Source organism: Grus americana, chromosome 11 (assembly GCF_028858705.1).
Source record: "Grus americana isolate bGruAme1 chromosome 11, bGruAme1.mat, whole genome shotgun sequence".
NCBI lineage: Eukaryota > Metazoa > Chordata > Aves > Gruiformes > Gruidae > Grus > Grus americana.
Genome location: NC_072862.1, coordinates 1397612 through 1417808, shown reverse-complemented (window position 1 = coordinate 1417808; position 20197 = coordinate 1397612). Strand labels below are relative to the sequence as shown.

At 46.1% G+C, this 20197-nt stretch overlaps 1 protein-coding gene across 4 annotated transcripts in view; it reads left to right on the top strand.

Moving 5' to 3' along the window:
* GRM7 (glutamate metabotropic receptor 7) overlaps positions 1 to 20197 on the top strand; it is a 306193-nt gene that overhangs the window by 263339 nt on the left and 22657 nt on the right. For 2 of the 4 annotated variants that reach the window (XM_054838819.1, XM_054838816.1), the window contains 2 exons: positions 10250 to 10496; positions 15941 to 16033. The exons of 1 other annotated variant lie outside the window; for it this stretch is intronic. In XM_054838819.1, coding sequence (XP_054694794.1) covers positions 10250 to 10496; positions 15941 to 16011 — 318 coding nt within the window. In that variant the 3' untranslated portion in view covers positions 16012 to 16033. The remainder of the gene's footprint in view (positions 1 to 10249; positions 10497 to 15940; positions 16034 to 20197) is intronic. One more of the 4 variants, XM_054838817.1, reaches the window with a different exon arrangement.

Below are 20197 nucleotides of genomic sequence, written 5' to 3'. Positions count from 1 at the left end.
AGTTACGGGTATAATCCATAAATTATTTTTTTTCTGATGTATGCACATTTCTTGCATAAGAAAGTTCCTATTATAATGGAACAAGCTGTATAAAATATTTAGCTCAATAGCTACAATACATTTAAAATACATACATTTACTTCATCTTTACTCTGCATGTTTGCCTGTGACAAGCAAGCTGAAAAACCAGACGTCTTGGGTGCTCTTAGGATGTGAAAATCTAAGTTGGCTTTGGCAGTGCAACATTAGAAGGAACAGTTTTATAGTGCAGGCAGAGGGAATTGGAAATTAGTCCTTTTAGACCTGTTTACTGCTGTATTGTCTGCCTTTGCATTTGGCCTCCGCAGGTGGTAATCTTTCAGAATATGACCCCAATCTTCCCTTTGGTATGCTAAGCCTCCTGCTGCTGGAAACATACTGAAACATAATTCATCACACCCATTACCTGCATAACTCTGGTGTATAATGCTGTCATCGCCGAGCTAGCAACCACCAGGAGCAGCGAACGTGACGGCATTTGTCAGCACGTCTAAGGGTTTATCAGCATTATCACACTCTCGCTCTTTCCCCCAGCGTGATACCTGTGCATCGGTGTCTGTCATGTTTTGCCGTATCGTAAGGAGGGAACGAGATCCCATCTGGCATGTTTGTGACAAGGGGAATTTCGCTGCTCTGGGCATGTTCTTCTCCCAAGCCTCTGCACTTTGTGCCGTGACTCAGAGCAACTTTCCAGAACATCACAGGCTGTCGTCAGGCACCCAGAAAGATCAGATCCGACATCAAAGCTTGCTTTAGCGTTTGCTAACCGTACCGTCAGCGGTTTCTTTGGGCGGGGGAGAACCCGTTTCTAAAGCAGCCGTGGTTACTCCGCAGGTCGCACTTGCTGTTCGCAGCGTGTGGCCTCCTGCGAGCGATGGTGGTGCTCCTTGTCTGCGCCTGAGAACGGCCGTCCTCACCGCGGTGAGCCGGGGCCGAGCCGTCCCCCCCCTCCACGGCAGCAACACGTGCTGGAGAGGGCATGGAGGTGGAGACGGGTGGAGGGGTGCACGGGGCCAAGGTCCCTGGGGTGCAGGTGTGCAGGGTGCTGGACGTGAACACGGACGGTTCACAACAGGATAATTAAGGTAACTGGGGGGGGTGTTACACTTTTGTGTGGAAATGCTGTTCACAGCAAGTTGGTACGGTCCTGAGGCGAGGTGGGCTTGGAGCTACGATGGTGACATCTCCAGGAGCACCCAGCTCCTTGATTTGACTTTGATTTTGCCCTCAGCACATTGGTTTTTTAGCTGCTTCTATTTGAGGCATTCTCATTTTGTTGGTATGAGTACTGAGCACGCAGCTTCCACCGACTGCTGTCACGGAGCATCGCGGCTCCGCAGATGCTTCAGGAAGGCGCCCGTGGAAGTCCCCGGGTGAGCCGTGGAAGCAGCGTGCCGCGCCGGGACTGCTCCGCTGGGGCGGTTTCTGAGGGCTCGCTGGGTAAAACAGAAAGATCTCCTTTGCCTCTCTGCAGGTGTTTTCTGAGGCTGGTGCGTGTCAGAGAGGACCGTGGCAGTAAAGTTGCACATGGAGGTTAACGGAGGTGCACGTTTTGCCACAGGTTGAGGGGGTGTCTGAGGCCATACGTTGTGCAAAGCTTCAGCAGCGAGGCTGTGTGCACGCTCACGTTTGTGTCAGCTGTCGAACCCCCAGGCAGAGCTGGCCAGTGACATCTTCAATCTGCCGCCGCTGCCGACCCAGCCCCACGCCACGTGCTGCGCTCACTGCTCCCGCGCAAACACGGAATTTTAATCCCTCCCAGAACTAGAGCAGAACCGGGCAATAGCACACGGTTGTTTGTAGTCCTCGAAGCCAACATTTACACAAGTAATTTTTGGACTGAGTCCCCTGTGCGTTTACTTGTCCAGGACAACTGGATATTGTCATGGCCACCTTGCTTTTGGTCACCTTTGGAGATGAAACTGTGGACACTTAGCTGACGAGTCCGTGTTGCAGTGTACAGAACATGCAAGGCTTGGCTAATTTCCTGAAGAGATTAATGACATTTTGTTTTCTGCTTCGGCGGGGGTTATTCTTCAAATCGGAATCTTTTCTCAGCTCCCCCCTTGTTCTCTGAGTAGGAATTAGAATTGTCTCCGGTTAAAGGCATGAAAGAAACTCACCTAGGCACACAATGTTTTTGCGATGATCTATTCGTTATTACTTCTGTAGTTTATTTGGAACTCTACGTTTGTGTTTAGTAAGGAGAAACACAGAGATAACATCTAAAAAAAAAAGCACAGAACTGTCTGTGAAATTGTCATTATTCATAAAGAAAAAAAAAAGCCTTCAAAGGTGTATGAACTTGTCGGAAAAAAGACTTGTCTTAAACGGCCCCGAGAAAAAAAATAATTTAAAGGCAAAATGTTTCTCCCTGCCTGTGTGAGAAGGTTTGCTTCTGGGCTTACCGAATTCTCCAGCGTCCCGCTGCTGGTGTCGTGGGCCGGGGGCAGGGTGCCTGCCCAGGCTCCGGGTCCTGCATCCCTTCGCCTTGCTGCAGAGCTGCCCCCACGAGGTTCTTACTGCTCCTGTCGCTGGATTTCACGCTGTGCCGGTATCAGCTCTTGCTTGGTGAGGGCCAGCAGATAGCTGATGACCTCTTGGAAGAGTGAGGTGTGATTGTCATTACTGGGTGTAAAAGAAAAGTAATTTGGGGAGCTGCTTTCCAAACTTTAATCTTCTTTACTTTCATATCTCCGAGAGAACTGGGATGTTACTCTGTGGGTACTCGCTGTTCCCGTGGAACTATTTTTGTTTTTCCATTACACTGAAATATATCCACAAAGTTAACCTGCAGTTTTTTTCTGATCTACCAGATGTAATATGGCGAGAATTTCCAAAGGACACTAACTTAACAGACCAACGATTTTCTCTGATGAAAGCCACCCAACCTCAGGTCTGCTGCAACCAGCCACTAAAATGATTCCTCTCCGACACACAAAGCTCCTTGTTGAGCTGTAGAACAAACATGGGGTTTTTAGCTTGAAAATCAGTTGGGGGGGGGGAAGAAAGTGCCCTGGGGCTGCAGACGTGCCCAAAGCCTCCGTGTCCCACAAGCCACACGTACCCCCGCGTGCTGGGGATGCACAGCCCATCCACTGAGCCCGGCCTCTGCGCCCGGAGCAGCTCAGCCAGGGGTGTTCCTCAGAGCGCGGGTTTGATAAGCTGCCCCAGTGCTGTCAGCCTGCAAAACAACCAGCCATTAATGGCAATTTTTCTGAAACTAAAATCCCATCATTTCCTTCAGTGTCACCTTTCGTGTAATTACTAAGCACAGAATTTATAATTAAACGGTATGACTGATTCTGTGACATTCCCATAGACGTTTCGCAAAGGCTATTTGCGTGCCTTGCTATTTTGTACAGTAATAACTGCAATCAGCATAACTGCCGTGATTTGTTTATCAAACGTCCCTTGGGTGGCTTCCATTGTCACTTGTGAAACTTTGTGAGCATCATGATTTACATACCGCTGCCTGTCTCACGTTGCTGTTGAGTTGTGTTTCTGAAGCACCGTTGATGCTCACCTCCACAGAGGAGCACGGTTGTCTTCCACACGCAGTGAAAAGTACGCACCAAACAGTCCAACAGCACAAATAGGCAAAATTCTCTAAAAACCCTGCAAAGAAAGTAGGCGTTATATCTTCACAACAGGGAGCAAAGGTTATACTTGCTGAGCAATGGAATTAACAGGTTGAAAAGTGAGGAGGAAAGAGCGTCTTAAATAATCATTCATGAATGGAGTCCTGAGGAAGGAGCACGTGTGATCACGTAGTTGATGGCTGTGTCGTAGCGCCCGCGTACCGGGAGCCCAAAGTGGAGTAGCGCGGGGAGCCCTGGTTTGGCATTACGGCACTTGACTGCTTGGCGCAGCAGCCTTTGGCGTTTGTCATAAGGACACACTGTGTCTGTTGCAAGCGCATGTATTTTTTGCCTATAAAATATTCAAATGCTATAAAAGTATGATGAACTACTGCTATAGTGTGGATTATGTTAATACCGGTAGGAGCAGTAGGTTAGAACAGCGGATAAGTGGTGTAGTCACCGTCTCTCATCTATTAAGTGACCTCCTGCAACTGGAAACCCATGTCTTCTGGATCGTTCGCCAGATGTTTGCCCCTTTTGTCCAAAATGCTGGACCCTGGTGCCCACAGGGGGTTTTGTGATTTTTTTTTTCTAATTTTCAAAATCACGTTAGCTGAAGAGAAAGGGAAAATGCTTTCCCTAAGCGCTGCTAAACTAAAACCTTCTAATCTAGGAAAAGAGTTTTGTTTTTTCAAAAACTGCTCTATTCTCCAAAGGGTACTGCTAAATGACAGCTTGAGCAGATTACGACGCTTAAAAGGATGGGGATGGAGGCAGGGGTCCTGGAAGCCATCAGCAGATAAGCTTCAGGGCGGTGTGGTATTATCTGCGGTTGAACCGGTACCATCCAAGTGAAGAAAGCGAGCGTGTGTCTGTATCCGCAGGAGCCGGCGGCGGGAACCCGGGATGTGCATGGGCTGCTGGAAAGCCTCAGTGGGGCATGAAAAGAGGATTACTGAGCCAGGTCGGTAAAGAGAGCTGGCAGAACTGCTTCACACATAATATTTTATATTTCTCAGACAACAGAAGTGTCCAATCCTTGTGGAAAGACATGGTTGCCTGGATAAAGTTGCCGTTGCCTGAAACTTCCATAAATCAAGCTGTCTAAGGAAATGAGAGCAGTGTTTGCTTTAACAGCTGTTTGGGGTTTGGTTTTTTTTTTCAGTTGAGGGTATGGTGCTGCCAAAAGGAGGGGGTCACACTGGGGGGACCGTCACCCCCACGTAGCCCACGCAGGGCTGTGGCCACAGCCTGCCCGCAGCCAAAGCCTCGGTCGCAGGGGCAGAAGGGGTCCCAGAAGGGACGCAGGCAGCTGCTGACTCTTCAGTCTCTCTTGAATTGGCGTAGTTTTAGGGGCGCTTTGTGAGTGGGGAGTTTTGTACGGTGCCGTCTGCCCTGGGTCCTGGCCGTAGGGTGCTGGTGCGGCCCTGTGCGAAATGCCACGTAGCCCCGCGCAGCGGTTTGGGTCACACATGGCCAGCGTCGCCGTTGGAGGGAGAAGGGCAGCGGTTCTTCCTAAGCAAAGCCTGTTCAAAGTCAAAGTACAACAAGCACGGGTTTCACTGGAAAACAGGTATTTTCCTTTTTTTATTTGCCTTTCAAATGACGTGGTAACTTCGGTGGGTAGGGGCATTACACACTAAGGTGTCTGAGCACACATTTATATTCAAGTCTTTTTACTTTCCGTATTTTTGCAAACATATAATGCAGTGGGAGCTAATTTTAATTTTTATTAAAAAATGTTTCTCATTCTTATATTTGCACAACATAATGTAGAGAATGAGATGAAATCTTCAGATGACCTGGAAGTCTTCTGGGAGACTTATAAACTGTCTACTTTGTATGTAAGAACATTTGTTTTAATTCCCATATAAAAGTGAGATAAATTGGTTTGTGATAACACAAGTCCAAAAATATCTCAAGTTACCACTTTATTTCCATATTACAAAATAACACAATTCACTGCATAATTAGAAAGCTGAATTAGATAAAAGGAGCGGTTCCTCCTGATTAGACCGTGAATGCAAAGCGTTAGCCTACAAAAAGTATCTCTGACTCCTAAAGAGACTTTTCTGAGATCTGCAGCTATAACTTCGGTTATTATGGCCCAGCAGCTGGAAATCTGTCCGCGGGGTTAGCGAAGACCGGCAGGCCTGATCCTGCAGCGCTTGGCTTCTGAGGGCAATCCTAGCTCATGCAAAATCATCCAGGGATATAGTGTGTGCTGTAAAAATTGCTGGTTATTAGATGTGCGTATTCAGGACCAGCCTAATTTTCTCTCAAGGTTTTGAAGGTAATTTTTGTGATTTGCATGAATAAAGCAAAAATCTGGAGAACATAGAAATCTAAAATTCAAATGGAAATCCTTTCTGTAAAATAAATGATAAAATCTAGGTGCCTTTGCATGTGAATGATATCCTTAGGGTTGAGTTTTCTCCAATGCACTGCTTCAAAGTCTGAAGCATTTGTAACGGCAGTGTGTTAAGTTTAGCATTAAGTTAAAATTTATGAAAATTCAGAGTCTGCTTGAGAGAGAGAGATGTGAGTGAGGATGACCCTCCAGAATTACTTTGTCCTTATGTCGTAGCAAACGTGGCTTCAAACCTTTGCAGAGACCAGCACGACATTGTTTTTAGAAAGCTTTGATTTCCACTGGCAATACTTAGCTCTATCCCACTTCTCATTCATGTCAAGTTCAAGAATCTCACTAAATCTGCATCTTAATTCCTTAATTTGATCTCGGGTTTGGAAACTACCAGGTTTCACCAGCCAGCTGTAAAAGGCATGCATGAATTATTAGACTCCCATTGTCGGTTAAATCTTATCCTTTGTATTTTAAGTCAGCCATTTGCATTCATCTAAAATGCTTTCAGAGAGTTTATCAGAAGAAGTGAAATAAGAAATGAAATAGTTTCGTGTAAACTGCATTTTTATGTTTGACTGGTAAAACCACAAAGCAGAGATAAAATACATAAAACTAAGGCTCTGCATAATAAGCATATCTATTAGTTTCCCTTATCTTTATAAAGCTCCCATTTGTCATGAGAAGCATTGTGTGTCACTCTTCTTGCCTTGTTCTACAAAAGCTCTTTTCTCCCCTGCCTTTTATCTCCCATCAGCATTTGCAAGGTAGGAAACTTGGCCGGTGTGGTGCTGCAAAAGACCCCGTTGACTAAATGATCATTTAACCTTCAACCCCTTAATGGGAAGAGGAAATAAAAATTCATACCTGTGTGCACCCAGGTAAAAGTGTTACTGGCTCTGCTGGGTGCAGCTTTTGCAGTCATGGCAGCCCCAGATTAAGGGGAAGTGTTGGGTCCAACCATCCCCGGGGCAGGTCACCCCCAGGTAAGGCAGATCCCACCGGCGTAGCCCACGTAAATCCGCCCTCGGGAGCAATCTCCCGCGATGTCTCAGGGGACCTGTGCCCACCTGCCCGAAACACCCGTCCCAGGAGCGGCGGCTCCGAGGACGGCGAGTGACTGCGTGTGTCCGGCGGCAGGTCTGTGCCGGCGGCTGCTCAGACCTGCAAAGCTCAAGCCCCTCCAATGCAGTGATCCGGGTGCTGCGCAGGACGAGGGCTGCGTGTCCTGTGCCAGCGGAGCTTGCGAAGAGGGTCCCCTTCTTCGCTTGGGGTGCGCCACCTTCACTTGTCCCTATCTTCTCTTCCTGAAAGAAGCGTTAGTATAGCATATCCAGCTCAGCTGGGCCAAAATTCAGAAAATGCCACGTGTAGGTACCAAATACTTCTGCTGAGGATCCGTTCGAAAACTTCTTGCTACGTAGTAGTGCTTTTGGAAGTAGCTCTTATTCAAAACGCACCTTTCCTGCTGCTTTTCTAGGATTTTTTGTGGCTGTCGCACACAGCGTGTCTCTGACATAGTGTCTGCGAGCGTGGGGATGTAAAGTTATTTTGCCTAGCTGACAAGTTCATCAAAATTGCTATGGCGAGCTGTTGTACGTGCTGAAGAAGTGGGATTTGGGTGGAGAAAATCTGTAATCAAACATCAATATGCTATTTCTGTCTGTGGAACATAACCAGCTAGTTGCCTGTGTCACGCTGGCAGCGCTGTGCCGTTAACTTTTTTTCCCCTTTTATTTTTCCCACTGTGGTCCAAATTCCTGCTTTCTGTATAAAGAGTTTTATGTTCTCCAGGAAAACGAATCACGAGTCAGTCTCAAAATACTACTGTGCCTTTTTCAGCGCATGGCTACGTGAGCAGCCCTTCCGTGAGTTCGAGTTGTCCGAGATAACTGCTGAGCAAAACGGCGCTTGGAAGTACCGATGTCTGTGTTTGTGACAGAGCTCCTCACTGACAGAGGTCTTCTCCAACCTTGTAGCCACGTAGATCTGGTTCCGTACCGCTGCTTAGTAGGTACTCAGTGCCGGTCAGGTTTAGTTACCTATCGTCTATATAGAAACGGAGATAATTCTTATTAAACGCGTGTTACAGAGCCGCATCCTTTTCAGACTAAACCAGAAGGACTGCGGGCGTTATTTAAGCAAACGTTCTTCCCCGGTACTAGCAGGGAGGTGTGTGGTCTGAATACAGAACTGGGAACCGGACCGTCCCTCGGTGTGATGCGGTTTGTCAAGTGTGCGGTCCTCAGCATCTTCCCGGCCTTTAGCGGGGCTGGTACCCGCAGCTCCTATGGCAATTGCAGCAGCTCTTTGCAACACGGAAATCATAATCATCTTACTATAGCAAGGACAAAGGCTGATAGTAAGTTACAACACTTTGAAGATAAGAAGGGTATCTTCCTGTTTATCCTTCAGCCCTTAAATGTTGTATTTTATAGGTTTCATTTCCAATTTTCAAAGCCCTATTGAATTTAATTAATTATTTAAATCTGTGCTATATATATTGACCCCGTCTGACTTACAGCTGATTTATGTGAACATAACAGAAAGGAGGATCAGCTCCAAGGAAGCAAATGCATTGCGAACTGTCCTCTCTTTTAAATGTTCTTACCAGATAAATAGACGTGGTGCTTATGTACATAGCAATAAAGGTGTAGAGTATGTATCTGCAGCGTAACAACATTCAACTGCAAGGTATGAGGTGAGGAATAGCAGCCAGGTAGTAACTCTGCAGCGAAGAGCAGCAGGCAACAACGCTACCTGACTGCCAAAAATAAACATCGTGTTTCACCGCAGCGCTGCAAGATAAATTCAGAAAATAATCCCCCAGCAAAGAGGCTTCAGCAGAGCACCGCATCGGCTTGGAGCAGCCCGTCAGAGGAGGGCCTGGGGCCGTGCGTAGGCAGGGCTCAGCCGAGGTGACCTCGTGGGCTCCCTCCCAGCCTCAAATGGGGCAACTCGGCCCGGCGGATCTTTTCGCGGGGCGAGATGGGTTATGTCATGTCCCAACGTCCTGACTTTGGCAAAATTTCCGACAACATCGGTGTCGTTTCCTTCTGATAATGAGTAAATAGAAACGGAGGAAGCACTTTAGTTTTTGCTTGTCTGCATCCGTACGGAGACACATTCGCGCACAGCACGTTTTTTATGTTTTCTGTAAGGCGTTTTATTGCTTCCAGTGGTAGTCTTAATCACCACAATAGCAACTGTTATGTAGCTATAACTAGCAAGTCCGGGGACATTCATATTTCTCTAAATATGGGAATTTGGAAATACCTGGGCAGAGTCAGCATTTTACTCTGCCATTATATTTATTCATGGAGCTTTTCCACCAGATATTCAGACTGATTAGCACTGAATGGGAGGAGAAGAGGAAATAGTGTCTGAAGAAATCACCCTCAGTGTGTAATGATTTTCCCATCTATATGGATTTACCATGTATTTAATTTTTGAGGAGGATCCGCAGAGACTTTGCTCCCTCTTCAGCTCCCTCACACCGTTATTGTGCTGTCTCTGTGCTTTTTAACTTTTAACTGTGCCTGATCCTCTCAAGTCACGAGAATTGTTCTGGTTTATCTATTAAGTGTATCCTCTGAAAAGATAATTTAAAAAAAAAAAAAAAAAGCTTTTTCACCCCTGTGTATTTGCAGAGTATGTTTATAAATCTTTGTGGTTTCTTTGAATACTCATCTCATGGCAGTACCTGTTCTCTTCCATTTATCCTATTTTTTCATAATAAGCTGAATGTCAGGAGCACACAAATCATTTGTGTTCTCTGCAAAGTTATTTCAATGAATTGTAGAGAATTAAAATATAGTAAAAACAAAAATATCCCACCTTCCTCAATTTTTTAAAAAAGTAATAATAAAAGATTATTTTACTAACCCGCTGTATTATAGTTCCTCTTCTATAACTTAGAGTAGACCTAAATTTAAATTTATACCAGCATTATTGAAATCCAAATCTGATCATCACTCTTTAAATAAACAGAAGGAAACTATACCGTATGTGTACAGCAGAAATTTTATTGTTACGGACACTGAAAGTTTCCAGCGTTGAGCCTCTGCGGAGGCAGCTGGTACAACAGGTACCTGATGCGTGTCGGACCTCACGGCGGTTTGCAGTGCAAAGGTCTCGGCTCACGCATCTTTGGTTGCAAACTCATTAAAAAATGCTTTTAAATGGTTACTTAATGTTTGAAGTAGTACAGCCGGCTTCCCAGTCATCTTATTTGTAATAGTGTCTCATGTGTTGTGTCTCCTAGCTCTACATACAAACTACCACACTTACAATATCCATGAACTTAAGTGCTTCAGTGGCCCTGGGGATGCTTTACATGCCGAAGGTGTACATCATCATCTTCCACCCCGAGCTAAACGTCCAGAAACGGAAACGCAGCTTCAAGGCTGTGGTGACAGCAGCGACCATGTCGTCACGGCTCTCGCACAAACCCAGCGACAGGCCCAACGGCGAAGCCAAAACGGAGCTGTGTGAGAATGTAGACCCAAACAGTGAGTACTGCTGATCTTCTCTTCGCTGGCTGGCTGGGGGTCTTGGAGACGTTGACCAATATCTGAGGTTTAGGGTCTTTGTATTATTTGGTCTTTCCAGTGAAAGATTTTTGGTATCTCCCATATATTCTTTTAAATTCTCTAGTTCCTCCTCACTTTTTTGAGTTGTGCCAGTTGGCAGCAACTCCTCACGCAGTGTTTGGGAGCTGTGAGTAACTCCTCCTCCTTCCCCGCTCTGTGAGTGAGAGATCGGCAGCATCCTTGAGTCCCGGACCCTTCAGCCCGTGGCAAACTCAGACCTTCCCCAGCCCAGCAGGGGCAGCGCCCAGGACGGATGGAGGGACGAGGACCAAACTCACCGGTAGCTCTGCTAACCTGAGGGCTAATTTTGTTTCTTGCAAGGTTTCTTTGCAAAAATCTCACAATCCTTGAAGATACCCATTTAAGGATTTTATCCGGTCCTGTAAAAGTGAATGCAAATCTTGCCACTGATTTAAAAGGAAAATAGATCGAAAAGATGCTTCCAGTTTCCTTAATGTGCATAGCATGGTATATTGTAGCACAAAATTACATACTGAGGCCATCAAATTTGATTTGCATTTGAATCTGGAAGGAGTTGAGGAAGGAGACAGCTGCACAACTTTGTAGCGTATTGGAAAGGTTTAGGCATGTCTGCAGTTTTTATGAAAAACAGATCTGAATGTGGAGAAATGCCCTTTCCTTGCCCATGATCCGTTCATCCATTTGCTGCTGAAATCCCTGCCACTTCTTGTCTATTAACCGCCGTCTGAGTATCTGCCTCAAAGCAGAAACTCTGCTGTCAAAGCAAAGTGGAAACAGCCAGCGAATTATTGACGCAGCACTTTTCCTCCCTTTATTCACCCCTTGAGTATTTTTCTCTGATGTCTTATCATGCAGGTATACAAAATATATTCTAACTGGAAAAACAAAATTTGTCTTCGGAAACTGAGCTAGCTGAAGTATGTGAACGATGATTCTGACATAAGACAGTAAAGAAATGCTTCTGATAAATTAAGGAGCACGTTATGCCTCCTCCAGTCATACTAACAGAGCCCTCACTGCAAGAGGAAATAAATATATTTCCTGCGTTGGGGTATCACCCAGCAAGAGCGAGAGTTCCTCTGCCAAGTCAAAGCTCTGCTGGGTGGTACTGGCCACGGTGAAGGAACCCCTTCCACTCTCTCTCATCCCAAAATCTGCTCCTCGCTGCTGCTGCTGCTGAGGTCCAGCCTCCCCGTGCAGGGTCCGACTGCTCCTCGGTGAGCGGGGAGCCTTGCTGCCTGAGACGGCCGGGTCGGAAAAGGCCTTTGAGGATGGGGGGAGAGAAGGAAGGAGGAGGGAAGGGGAGGAAGGACGGGGATTTGGAAAGGCAGCTGGGAAAGGGCAGGTGAGTGTGTTGCTGAACTGCATTGCACTGACTGCTGTTCTGCTCAAATGGGTTGGAATTAGTTTCTCCTCCAGAAAAATAAAAATCTAAAAATTTTCCACTCAAATACTTGAACAACAAGAAAAATGTAAAAGTTCTGATGATGACGTGTTCAATGTAGAAGCAGAGGTAGAGCCCCGTGGGAACTCCACCTTGGGGGTTTCCTACGCTGGGTTTCCCCTCCCGGTCTCATTCTCCTGTGCTGCATCTTACCGCTGTTTTCAGACTTCCGAGAATATCCCCCCCCCCCCCCCCAAAGAACAGTCAGATTTTTCCCTGGGAAGGAGATATGTTTATTAAAAAGAAATGTTGCTCGCTCAACCCACCATATTCCTGGTAAAATGCAACATTTTTCTCCATCCAGGACTATATACTAGAATATGTTTTTAAGAGGCAGGAGAAGACGTAAGGGACAGAGTCCTCCTGCTTGCCAAGACCTACCAGTTTCTGCCTTAAGCACCCAGCCTTCCGCCCGGCTTTTCTGAACACGGATTTAAAGCCGGGGTAAAGCCCACCGGGAGCGAAACCCTCACAACTTGGAAATTAGTGTGCGTGGAGGGAGAATGCCTTCTGTGAACTCATTTGCTTACATGTAGGATTCTAAAGCTTATAAATCTGTTTGTTCAACCTAGCCAGTCAGGAAATGTGCAATAGTATTAATTTATATGTGTTTCTCCAAGTACTGGGCTTTTAAATTTTCTTATGGTTTCAAAAATAAATTTTATTTTAAATCTTTTAATTATTTATACATATATAGAGTACCATCTGTTCGTATTATCAGCTGCAGCGACTACTGCTATTTCATTCCCTGGATATGTGTGTTGATAAAAATCATTAGAAAATCAAATGAAATAAACTACTGCTGTACTTAAAGTATTTGGGTACGTTTAGTCCCAGTGTAGGCTACTACTACAGTTAATGGGAGCTTTCCTACAGCGTTCAGTAGGTTGTCAATCAACCCCCTAATCAGGCAACATTCGGCATGTATGTCTGTACAAGTAATTCATTGAATACCTGAATTCAGTCTCTTAAAAAAAAAAAAAAATCAAATATTTTGTTTAAAAAAAGTGTTTGCAGTTCCATTTTTAGGTGGAAAAATTGAAAACAATAGTAATGAGCACAAAAAAAAAGCAGTGTCATCCAAGCAAAAGTCTCCACATATTCAATGAAATTTTGAAAACGGTCTCCAAAAAATAAATAAGGTTTAGATGTTTTCATAGCAATTGAACTGAGGAGCACAGGGATGGGAAGTCCTGGTTTAGTTCTGTGCCAGGCTCCTCTGAAACTCACTGCGTTAGGCTGAAAGTAGATTAATTGAAGGGGATTAAAGGATGAGTCTGAGACTCATCAGCACTGTGCAAAGCCAGCTTAGATGCAGATCTGGCTCAGCTACCGAGTGTTTTGTCCTAAGTGCAAAAGTACAGTTGGGTTTTCCAGTTTGATTTTCTATTATGTTTTCTGGTGATGCTGCTGTTCATGGCTTGCTCAGGTACTGGAGACTGGAGTTGCCATTTCTATTGAAAATACATAAATATGGGAAAATACACAGCATGGGATTCACGTACCTCCAAACATTGGGGAATTTGGTGACTAAGCCCAAATTTATGGCCTGTCCTACATATACGCCCCATGTCCAGAGTCCAAACCAAAAGCAAAATCTGGGTGCTTTTACAGAAATACAGCCTTGAACCAAACCCCCATGGTTTATTATTACCTTGGAAGGAATGCCTAATGAACTGCAGATGTGCACGTAGAACTGGAAGGCCTATAAATTACCTGGGGGGCTTCCTCAGGGCGGGCGGTCCTCAGCAGCAGCGCTGAGCATCGTGCTGAGATGCTGCACACAACTGTCAGCTGAGCTGCAGGGATTTGAGCTCAGAAAAAATGTGCAGAGCGCTTAGGAGAGCTGGGCTCGAGCACTGGCGTTGCAGTGCGAGGATAAAGGAAGAAACTCGTTAACACGGGAGGAAAATCACTCGCAATGCAGTGACCTCCTGTCCCACCCATCGGGAGGAGCAGGGACTCGCTGAGTTGCAGCTTTTTTGTTAGGACATATGGGAAGCAAGAAGTTTCACAAGCTGAGCTCCCCAGCCATGACCTGGGAGGGATTTCGTGCTGAATGGGATATATTTTAGCTTTTCAGTCTAAAACTGTGTTACTTATGAAAACTCTCTTAATCATTCCGGCTTGCCATCTGGCATGTGCATGCTTTTACTCATTCAACAGCTTTTTCTTGCTAATGCCTGTTTGCGGCAGACTCAGATGAGCAGAATTTGGTGCACAGCAGCTTCCATCCGTGTAACGAGTTCATTCTGCTCTCATGTGTCCTTGGTTGAATTTCACGCTATTTGAGAAGACGCTTCTCATCAAGTCTGAAGTTGAACAGATAGCAAGTGCTCCTGCTCGGTTGTCTGCTTGTGTCTGCAAGAGCAGAGTGTCAGACTATGAGAAAAACATTTGAACCTCCAACCCATACTTAACTTATATTGAGATTTACATGTAATTACTCCTTTTCCCTACCAACTTGTTTTAATTCATGGTTTTACCAAACAGAGCGACAGGGAAATCAGCGTCTCGGTTGCTTGGTAATGAGGAGGTTGTGCTGCTCGCAGGCTGGACGAGCAGACCTTACTGGAAGGGCGTTTGCTTTCACGCATTTCCCCCTGGAAGCAGCCATGAGAAGGAAACCCAACTGCCCGCTGCTTCCTGGGAGCGGATCCTCCGGGAAGATGCGCTCTTGCGGGGACTGGGGTCTTTCAGGACTTGGCAGCACAGGGAGTGTTGGTCTTCCAGCGTCCCCATTTCCAACCTCACGGGAAGAATCGCCCAGTCTGTGAGAATGGCTGTGGTCAAGTGTTCCCCCTTTTTTTTCCTTTTTTATCTGCTATACCAAGGAAGCTCTGAGATGAAGGTGAGTAGTGCAGAGTAGCCCAGCGGCGTACAGTAGTGAACAGGAGGCGTGCAGCATCTCTGTGGCAAAGACCGAGCGCAGCAAAGTGGCAAACAGCTGTCGGAAAGGCAGAGCAGCTCCTGGGAGGAGACCGCTCTCCCCGAGGAGTTTAGTTGAGATTTGTTGAGAAGTGGCGAAGGAGAGGTGTCCCCGTGGGCTAGCCAGAAAACTGTAAGGTCTAAAAACTTTCAATTTTCAGTCTAATTTTTAGTAGGGTTATAAGTCTGTGGACTTTTAAGTTAGCAGGTGCTTTGAGGGCTCAGGACCCGTGCAGGCATATTCAAGACAATTTTTTTCTCTTTCTCCTTTATTTAGCATTAAGCAGAACTTAGGTGGCCGTGGATTCAGTTTTCAGTAGCGAAGTGCAACCGCTGCCCGCTCTCCCCAAACAGCCCAGGCATCGTTTGCATGTCTCCATTGTCAAACAGTGCTTTCCTGCGCGCTGTCAGCTCCCCTCCACCCACAGCAGTGTGCGCCCACCCCCGCTTTTCTCCCTGCGTTGAGAACGGACGTTGATTTGTGGGTTCCCATCAGCGAACGGTGGGTGGTGTATGTGGACCACAGGCATCTCCTGTCTCGGACAGATGTGCAGACACCGCTGTGCAAAAGCTCCCGTGCTGTGCCCTGGTGTTGTTGTGTATTCACTCGTGTTCGTCCTTAACATCACTGACATGACGTTGCCTAGTCCAGCTTTTGGAGGAAAAAGCCTGAAATGGGTGAGGAAGGACTGGGGAGTCTTAAACTAAAGCCAAAATGTTCCAGAGTTTGTTCAGGGGAGAGGAAAAAAAAATAATAATTCAACCAGACCCGCTCTTTTCTGAGCAGCTGCTCCCATGTTCAGAGGTACCTGAACTTCTGTGAACTGGTTCATTTATTCCAGCCCAGAGTTAATTCTGTATATTGGCGTCTCTCAGCTTTCCACTGTCGCTGCTTTAATCTGAGCTCTTCAGTTGGATTAATGTGGTGGCCTCCATGACAGGGCAAAATTTGAAGAGTTTATTGTGAACAGATGTATTATACATACCAATGTATTTACTTTTCCTGTAGACTGCATACCACCAGTAAGAAAGAGTGTTCAAAAATCTGTTACTTGGTACACTCTTCCACCTACTGTATAGCTTTTGCCTGCTTTCCAAAAAGGTAAGGAAAAATCCAGCTTCTTATTGCTTTATTCTCAAATTATTATGATGATATACATAAATAAATGAGGAATGTGCAATAGTGCAGCTGTGTTAAAACAAGTATCTAACTTAAAAATTGTTCACGCATCCGTTACCAAAAGCTCCCTTGTGAAGGGCTTGCTTTGAAAAGGGGAGACCCAGGACTTGGTGATTTTAGTCCCTGTGCTGCGCCCCAGCGAAACAAGGGACTGGGGGTCTTCTGCCTCCCACCACTGGAGGCGGATCCCAATAAAGCCTCTGAAGATGTAGATATTTGATAACAATTTTAAAAAGGAACAAACAAATGATCAGAAGTTAATTATGGCAATCAGATCTAACAACTAACAAAATGCTTTCTGAGTCATTTCTAGCAGCTCTACCAGGGTTGCCTGGCAGCGTCAAAATAACATTTGCTAACTCACATGTTAATCTTCTTTACTCTAAAATTATAAATGGCCCAAAAAACGTTTGCAAGGTATTTTTTTCATGGGGGGTGATCCCAGTGTCCACCCCTGAATAACCACGAGTGAACAATTTTTGAGGGCTGGCTTTTTCTGAGTGTTGTGACTGCCTGCGTGGTGATCTTGTGAGCTAATTTTGTATCTGTGGCCTCATCAGCCAGGAATTACTGCTTTTCTGGTGAAATGAGGGGAATGAGAAAGCATTTGGAATTGGAGAACCGTTAATAAACATTTCTCAGAGCTGCAGCTCCGTGGGTGTGCTCAGACGGCTTTGCCCGGGTACCAAAGGTACTGGCCTGGTTGCCGCCGTACTGCGCAGCTGGTGCTAGAAGAAATTGCTGTATACAGCCTTCCAAATGTTTAGCTGAGCCCTAATAGGTGAGAACTTGTATCAGCAAAGGTAGGAATGTTGCTTGAATTGAGTCTCTGAGTCATAGCGAAAAAAAATACTAATATCTTTAGCTGGTGTAAATTGCCACAGCTCCAGTTTCAATTCAGCTCGAGTTCTTGTGAAGTGTTCAAATTGCTTTTTATTGTATTTGAATCATGCCCATTATTCTAACTTGCACAGCTCAGGCAGAAAGCCTTATTTAAGGTGCGAAGCTCTTTAGGAACATCAGGATTACCTGCCTCACCCGAGTCAGCAAGGTTGGTGCTGGCTGGTGTCGAGGGAAATATAACAAAGTAGTCGGAGGGGAGAAGGGGCCACTCAAAGTGTTATTGCAAATCAAATGTGAAAGAGTAAAGGGCGACTACGTGAAGGCAAAATTGCTAAAGGCAGGAGATGAGAAGAATAGGAAAGAGATAGAAGACACCCTAAATCTCAGGAGAAATCACTTTTTTTATATAAAATGTAAAAACCATTTAGAATTTAAAGAATTAGGAGCTCAGATTTCTAAAACTTATTTTTTCCATGTAACATTATTGTATAATGGAAGGAATTGCTACCTGCAAAGGCACACAAGTAATTTTGTCATCCAAGTCTTACAAGAAGCAATTGGCCATTCAGATTCTTTAAGCAGATTTAAAATTTGGGCCATGCTGAGCTATGAAAAATGCTACCGTTGAGAGTGGTTTGGGCTTGTGACAGTCTTGCCCACGCCAGTGCTCTTCTGCATCAGGTATCGTTTTCCGTTTCTCGCCCGCGAGTTTCTGTTCCAGCTCACTGCTGGAGCTCTGCTTGCGATGTTTTGATTTGTTCTTCCAGGAATGCAAAACAAAAACCAGCAAGAAACAATATACTGTATTAAAAGCAAAGCAATGATATCAGGAAAACATCAACTGAGTGGTAAATTGACACTTGTTTTGCTAGTAACATATTTGTATGTGGGTATGAACACAGTGCTTAAGCCGTTCCTTGACTGTATCAATTTCTGCTGTGTGATGCACGGAGAGATGCATTTATAATGCTTTTAAATTGTTTCCTGGGAGTGACAAATAGGACTTCTTTACTGTTGGGACTGATGGAAATACAAGGCTTGAAAAACTCAACGTGGTATCTGAGTCAGGGGGAAAAAATTGTCCATCACCCGGACAAGGCGAAAAAACACCAAGTGCTTTCGTAGAGCTACAGCGTCCCATTTGGTACTGTAGAAATATCTGCGGCGCTCTTCTCCTGGTCCACCTCCAAGCGACATGTTTACAGGCCAGGAGGAGAAGACAGTCCCGTGAGTAAAGCGCTTGCCACATCTGAATGACCTGGATCCGTCCCTCGGGCTTTCAGAGCCTCCGGGTGCGCGGCTGGCGTGCTCCTTACCCTCGCGCCTCGTCCCGTGGAGGAGGACAGTGAGATGCTCGTGCATTGCAGATGGGACCATGTAAGTCCCAGAGCAAGGCCCGTAACGTTTTGAGGGCAGCAGTCTGACGCTTTGTGCCAAGGACAAAGGAAGCCGTGGCACGGGGGCCTCTTTTGCTCCAGGAGGCACCTGAGTGGTGCCCATGAGCTTGCTGTGCTCTCAAGTCTCTCACAACGTTGATAGAAGCAGTCGAGGGGAGACTGAATGGAGAGTGACCCCCTGCTTTTTTGCTTGGATTACTATTACCGAGCATTGTTATTTCGGTTGCTTTTTGCAACAAGACGTTAAGGTAGTCCTTCAGCACGTAAAGCTGTTTGAGCAGGGGTGATGGTGAAACGCTGCACCTCATCAGCAGCCTTTTATCATTCGTCTGTTGTTCCTGCTGAACTGCGGCTCGATCTGGGCCAGATGCTGAGTACCTCTAAACCGCAGTGGTCCCATTGCTTTGAAGAAGAAACATCAATTGATATTAGCTGAGTTTCCTGCCTCAGATTTTCAAACGGCAGGTAACCTTTCCACCTCAGCAATGTGCCGCGGTGCTCGGCTGCGAGGGGTTCAGGACACATCAAGGAGCAGCTGCCTGCGCAGCAGAAGTGCTTTCTGAACTTCGTACCGCAGCTGGCAGACCCTTGAGCTTTGCACCCCTCTTGAATTCACGTTGGGTTTCCCCTAACCCGGTCCTGTGCTCCGCTTTGGGCAACGAGTAGATCTCCAGTAGTAACGGGATTAATGTGAAAATGCCAATGGTCGTGCGTCTCTGCAAGGACAGAGCTGGCAGGGTTGGCTTTTGTACGGAGCAGGCCGTTAGCACCGCTGAGGCTGCTGAGCAATTAGGGTCGTGTTAGGAGGGAGGTAGCTCGGGCACAGTCCAGGCAGGGGCTCTCCTCCCAGGGCTCGGGCACAGTGCGCTGCTTCCAAAAGGTTTGTCGTTGCTTTACAAGTCGTTTTTTGCTCGATCTATATGCAGAGAAATTTCCATGGTGATTGCAAAGCGTTGAGCTCATGTGTAAGGTACGTGCAGCACCGGGTTGCGTGAAGTCGTTACGTTTCTGGGTCGTACCTCTCCTAGAATATCTATGCAATCACTTAGATTATGCTGTAATGAAGCTGTTGTGATGTGAGTCATGACATGGTTACAAACCGATCTGGAGCTTATGTTGAGAGGTCAATAGTTCGAGTTACTCTCTAGTGCCCAGGATCTTCTGTGCCCGTGCTCCTCCTGCGCGCAGTCCCCGAAGCCCGGGGCACCCCCGGGGCCCCCTGCACCATCCCGCAGCGGCATCACCGGGGACCGGGCAACTCCTTGAAGGCTTTGGGCCCCAGTTGTGTGATGTACTGTAGCTCGTCATGCCTTAGAGTATGTGGTGTAGAATAATTATTTTCTGGATTGAAGCGTCATTTTTGTTTTAAATCTGACTAGTTTCATCCCAAGAAAGTGCTTTGTGTTCAACCTCACTTGAAGGATTTTCTATTCAGTGGAGACTGCTAAGAAATGAGAATTTACAGCCAAAATTGATAAGCAAAAGACTTTGACAGGTCTTCACTGCATCTATTTTTATTCTAGAATGGCTTACTGAAAAACAACATTTATCATAAATTTCTTCTGATGATGATCTGCTTATATTGAAATTATTGCACGGAGATACATCCACATAAGCCCGTGCAGCACCCCAAATTAGTTCTAATCCAGATTTTCCTGTTTCCCAAGTTGTAAATGATTTTATTGACACAGTGGACTCCACTTTGTTTGGCTGACCACGGGACGAGTCGCGCTGGGGGTGACCCCTGGGCCGCCCGGGTGCTGTGGGGGTGTGGAGCCCCAGATCTCGCCCTCGGGCTGTGCAAGAAGTGGTGCAGGAGCGATGGCACCCGCCTCCGCCGCAGTGG